This window comes from Mastomys coucha, unplaced genomic scaffold (assembly GCF_008632895.1).
Source record: "Mastomys coucha isolate ucsf_1 unplaced genomic scaffold, UCSF_Mcou_1 pScaffold5, whole genome shotgun sequence".
NCBI classification, from domain to species: domain Eukaryota; kingdom Metazoa; phylum Chordata; class Mammalia; order Rodentia; family Muridae; genus Mastomys; species Mastomys coucha.
Window position 1 is genome coordinate 2022265 of NW_022196911.1, and position 6000 is coordinate 2028264.

Below are 6000 nucleotides of genomic sequence, written 5' to 3' on the forward strand. Positions count from 1 at the left end.
TTATTCAGTAGAATTTCTTCCTAATACATATTGACATTCAATCCACTAACATCTTTAGCTTTCACGTTCAGCTGACACCACATATTCTTACAGAGCTACTGTAGACAGTCTTAAAACACAGCAGTTTGCTATGTTGTAATGGTTCTAAATAGCACGCATGTAGTATGTGTATGTATTTAGTTGAAACGTAATTTTGCACAGGAGTGGAGTAGAGCATGAGGCTTCTGGACACAGGTAGAGGACAGAACACAAACATTTGCATTTGAAAGGACAAGAAAACCTCCGTGGCTTCTTCCCTCTTTGTTCACTCCAGGTCATATTTTGGTTTTAATGCTTTACTTTAATTATCTTGAGACAGGTCTTGCCTGTGCTGCCCAGCCTGGCTTTTAACTCACAACCCAGCCCAATCTGGCCTTGAATTTATAGCAACTCCCCTGCCATTACCCCTTGAGTCCTGGGATTCCAGATGTGCACTAACATACCAGTTACAACTAGCTGTTCTTAATCCCGTCTAACTTGATGTGCCAGATTTTCTAAAATCAGATACATATGGCTCTACAAAAGCAGCCTTTTTTATCAAATAATCATCGGTACAAGTGGGGCTGGTTGACATTAGAACTGTGTGAAGACCCAAATTAGCAGGTCAGAAGTAACTTTACAGTAAAATGAATGAGGCCGTGTTATTCAAAGATCCACATAATAGAGTCACTAAATGCTAACATCTGAAATTTTTAAAAAAGAAGCAAATGTTATAGTTTGTGCAAGCTTGAAAGGACTGACCCATTCACAGGGTCTGCATTACTCGGGTGGAGTTCACCCAGTGAGGTCCTGTGTGTACCCAGTACTTTACTCTAAAGGTCCTTAAAAGATTTACTCAGGCTAGTCATTGATAATTCCAAACTCTGCTTTGGAATCTTAATTGAAACTATTGGTTAATACATCCTCATCTACTATATAATGAGTATACAGAAGCTGGCTGACATTTTAAAATTACCCTAGACTTCTTCTATGGCTCCAGTACATTTTAAACTGCGTCCGGTTTCATGTTTTTCCAGTTTAATGTAATCTATGAGTCTTCAGCATAGAAACCGTGTAGTTAATTTGCTTTCTTGAGCCCTGGGGCCATAGAACATATAATTTTATTAATGCTGGAGACTGGTAATATATTCTGTCTCTGAAACATCCCCGGTTGATTTCACAGAGCCACATTAAGAGCTACAGTAAAAGTGATGAGTCTGCTTTCAAGGTGAAGGAGATGTCATGATTGCATGCCATATGGTTGACCCAGAGCTACCACTCTGTGGTAGGGGGGGTGTCAGGATGCACCCTGCATGACCTATGGACAGTCCAGTTTTGCGACATCAGTATCACACTCACACGCGACACATGCCAGGCGTTACCTTGGTTACATTGCTTAGCGCTAGATACTGAGAAGACAGCTGCGACACTCTGTGCACAAAGCTCTTGCTTGCAGCTTGTCCCTCCCACAGCTGCCGAGCTTTCTCCTTCAGCCTGTGGAGCTGAGGCTCGTAGCACTGTACCTCCTCAAGGACAGACTGGAAAGCACAAGCGGGTTACCATTCAGAGGCTGGGGCGAGCACATGGAGGACGAAACTTGGGCCCAGAGAACATGGAAGTAAACATTGACAAGCAACTGGAGTCCCCCTGAAGACTGCATTATTTTTCAAGCTACACACAGTGGACTGCTACGGGAAGAAAACCAACCATATCTCAGAGGAGAGACAGAAAACATTAACTCAATTCTGTCAGAACAAGGAGAAGGAACACTGAGTCTTAAGGCGCTGTTAGCTAAGACTAGGGCTCCCAGCATGCATCTGGCTAGAGTGAAGTCGGCCCCATCCATCACCTGCAGCTTCTGTTGTTCTCTCCTCTTGGCGGGCAGGTCATAGAGGCGATTGCTGCTTTCCTGCACCAGCCTCTCCGTTTTACTCAGCCAGTTCTGCACAGGTTCTGCGCTCACCTCAAAGTCTTTCATCTGGATCTTCAGATTCTGCCAGAGTTCAGATAACATTGGGGATGAACGAACAAACAAAAATCCCAAGGGGTGGAGAGGAGGCCCACCAGTAAGTACTCTGCAAACCTTCAGGCATGGGAACTTAATCCACAGAACCAACCTAAACCAAATAAACAAAGCTAGCACGATAGCACAGGCTTATAATCCTAGAGTTGAGAAGGACATACAGAAGAATCCCTGCAGACTAGCAGACTGCCACATCTAGGTTCAGAAAGAGACCCTGTTGATAATAAATAAATAAATAAATAAATAAATAAGGCTAAATGTGATTAAAGATGACACTTGATGTCAATTTGTGACCTACACACACACACACACACACACACACACACACATGGATAGGGATAAGGACAGAGAGACAGACATATACTCAGAGATAGACAGATAGGGACAGAGAAAGAGAAATAGTCAAACACACACAGAGACAGACAGAGAGACACATACATGGACAGAGAGAGACAGACATATGCAGAGACAGAGACACAGGCATACAGGGACAGAGACAGAGAGACAATTAGATATACACAGACAGACAGACAGGCAGGCAGACAGAGACAGACAGACACACACACACACACACAGAGAGAGAAAGAGAGAGAGAGAGATAGAGAGAGAGAGAGAGAGAGAGAGAGAGAGAGAGAGATCCCCAACCTTCACTTGGCATCCTTTAAGAGTGTTTAGGCCTTTACTTTCAGGCTACACAACCATTCTCTTTAATTCTCTGGATAGCTCATTTCTACTCCCATGCTTTTGATTTTTTTAAACACAAGCTTAATCATAGGCAGGGTTGGGCTGTGCATTCCCATCTGATACTGCTATGCCTGGACTATACCCTGAGACTATAAGTTCCACAATGGAAAGGCCTATGTCTCATGCTTCCTGGAATATACCCTGTTTCCTTATAGGAATGATCCAGCACTGGTAAGAGCTAATTAATCATAGGATAAGTAGCACTATATATAAACACACACACACATATGTAAGTTATGCACTTATTATTCTGTGTATGTGTCTGTGTGAATGTTTATGTGGATGTGAGGGTACACATGTGTGTGAATGTGTTCCTAGGAGGTCAACGTCTTAGGAACTTTTTCCATGATTGCTTTGCTCCCTAATTTTTATTATAAATTTTAATGATTTATTTTATTTTTAGTTATGTACATATGTGGGTGTGTCTGTGTAGGAACATGTGCATGTAAATGCAGGTATCTGTGGAAGCAAGAACAGAGAGTTAGCTCCCTTGTATCTGGGGTTACATGCAGCTGTGAGTTGCCTGATTTGGGTGGTGGGAACTAAACTCAGGTCCTCTGCAAGAGCAGTATGTGGTCCTAACCACTGAGTCACGATCCCATCCCCTCTACCTTATTTGTTTAGAGAGAGCATTTCTCATTGAACTTGGAGCTTACCAATTTGGCTAGACTGGCAAGCCAGCAAAGCCCAAGAGCTCTCCTGATCCCACTGGCTTTTATGTAGGAGCTGGGAATTGAGTTTAGGCTCTCCTGCCGGTGCAGCAAGCATGTTACCAACCAAATCATCTCCATAACATTTTTTTATCATGCTTTGAATACACATATTCTTATTAAGAATGTGTGCTTATCTCATAAGGACAGTACAAATATTATTACTTTCATAGACTATAGATTAAAGCATGCTGATAATGTATTATACATTTCATGGTAGCAGAGGAATCTATTTCTTATGAAGTGCTAGGTCTAATCATATGAATCTATTATTAAAATTGCAATGTGGACAAATAAAAGACTTAAAGAATTTAGGTAATTTTACTAAAGCATCAGGTCCACAAAATGTTATCTGCGAAAATAAGTATGAAGACTGGAGAGAGCCTCTTGGACATTGACTCAAAGCTTTCTCTGCATCTGATCCAGGGTATTGGTAGAGTTGGTACTTGATCATGTCTTCTATGTTTCCCATAGGGAGATGTATTAGCTGCAGGAAATCATCAGAGAGTTTAAAATAAATCACATAGGTAAAATTATCAAGAGTGATATCTGATAAAATGTAAAGTTCATTAGAACAGAGGGTTTGTTCTGGTTTCCTCTCTGCTGCATCCCCAGAGTCCAGATTAACTCTTGCCAAATACTAATGGAACAATTAAATGCATTTGTAAATACAAGGCATTTACATCTTCCTGTTATTGCTGTTTTGTGGAGATGCTACACATAAAGAACCATGATCAAAAACTGTGGCTTTGCAAATACCCCAGCGAGCACAGAAGAAAAACTGGGTGCTTCATCTGTGTGTGGTGACTGAGTGCTTAAGAGTCAGCAGTAAGCTTGCACTTGACGTGGACTTCTGAAGCTCTTTCTGAGCCTCTGGATTTAGACCTGCACTTTGTGTCTGTGCAGAGGGTACTGGCTCCCTACTCTGTGTTCACACTGGAGGTTTTGCCCAGTGATTTCTCCAGTGTGTCCAGTGACATCTAGAAGGTCTCAAACCCTGTGTCACTCTAACTGTATGCATGAATCACTGAGGCACAGTGCTAGATTCGACCTGTCTCCATCACTTCCCAGCTGTGTGAATTCTACAGATTTTTAGCCATCCTATACCTTAGTCTGCCTTCCCCCACCTTCCTTCCCCATCTCTCCTTTCCTTCTTCCTTCCTTTCCTACCTTCCTCCACACTTTCTTCTTTTCTTTCCTTACTTTTTATTGACAAGGTCTCACTATTTAGCCTAGGATAGCTCAGATTCGCCATGTAGCTCAGACTGGCTTCAAACTCCTAAACACACTGCTTCTGTCTCTTGTTGTTCCAGTTCTGTGCCTTCATGCATGGCTCCTTCATTTCTCCATCCACATGACAGAGACAAATGATTTATGGTGATCTATAATGGCTTTCAGGATTAAATGGAGTGGTTTTGTAGTTGCCTACAGTGCCAGGCACTGTTTTCTCAGTTCTGCCCTCTTGTCAGACCCTCGGGGTTCTGTTAGCTGCTGTGTTCTGATTGTTAGCCACAGGTCACTTTCCAGGTACACAAAAGCAAGTGTAGATTAATCTGATGAAATAAACTCACTTCCCAAAACTACAATGTATCTATATCTCCATTCACATCTCAGTTAACAGCCTCCTCATTCGCAGTCTTCCAGATGAGACACTCAAGAATCAAACTTAATTTTGGCACTCCCCCCACATAGTTAACTGACAAATCCTGTTGTGTTTTGTCTTAGATATGAATCACCTGCTCTATTACACTCTCTGCTATTTAGACCCTCACTTTCACATGCACCACTATGATAAGTTTCTTCTGCTTTTCTGGCTATGTACAGTACAGTTTCCAATTCTTGTTTATTCTACAGCACTTTTCTGGCTATCTATGATTCCTCCTTCTTGTTTATACTACAGTCAAAGTTGACATGTTCACCTCCAGCTTTAAAGCCTGCCACTCACTCACTCAGTCTTTCTCAAGGAATCTTGAAGAAAGAAATGAATCATGGTACCCTGAAGCGTCTATTGTTTGTAATGAGTCTGTTGTTTGTAATGCATCTGTAAGAGTTCTTGATAGACTTCATCCTGGGAAAACTGTCTTGCATTCTCATGAGGGAAATTGGTTGAGATTCAAAGTCAAATTGCTAGACACACAGACGTTTCACTGTTTCTCTGTCTCCATTTATCTCTGCCTAAACTTCATGTCTGCCTCAAATTTCTCAACATCTTACCCTTCTCAACATCATTCCACAGTTTCCTGAACCCATGCCCTCAGTTCTTTCTGTAAGAATTATATGCCAGGCTCTGCAGCCAGTCCCACAACACCCAGAGGAAGCTCCACTCCCAGGCTCTCTGACACACCCAGGATCAGAGGTGAGCAGGAACCAACATCTGTCCCAACACTGGGAGTAACTGGGTCCAGTGGCACCAGGCACACAGGAACTCCACCAGCCAAGTGACTCCAGTTCCTTCCGGTCTGCCTGGGCTGGGGTCCAGAGCAGACCTTGGGCACAAGCTCCACA

General features: G+C 42.5%; 1 protein-coding gene across 13 annotated transcripts in view; it reads right to left on the bottom strand.

The window, feature by feature from the left end:
* Syne1 (spectrin repeat containing nuclear envelope protein 1) overlaps positions 1 to 6000 on the bottom strand; it is a 506592-nt gene that overhangs the window by 238206 nt on the left and 262386 nt on the right. For 12 of the 13 annotated variants that reach the window (XM_031352591.1, XM_031352581.1, XM_031352587.1 and 9 more), the window contains 2 exons: positions 1868 to 2011; positions 1401 to 1556 (listed from right to left, as the gene is read on the bottom strand). In XM_031352591.1, coding sequence (XP_031208451.1) covers positions 1401 to 1556; positions 1868 to 2011 — 300 coding nt within the window. The remainder of the gene's footprint in view (positions 1 to 1400; positions 1557 to 1867; positions 2012 to 6000) is intronic. The other variant, XM_031352592.1, reaches the window with a different exon arrangement.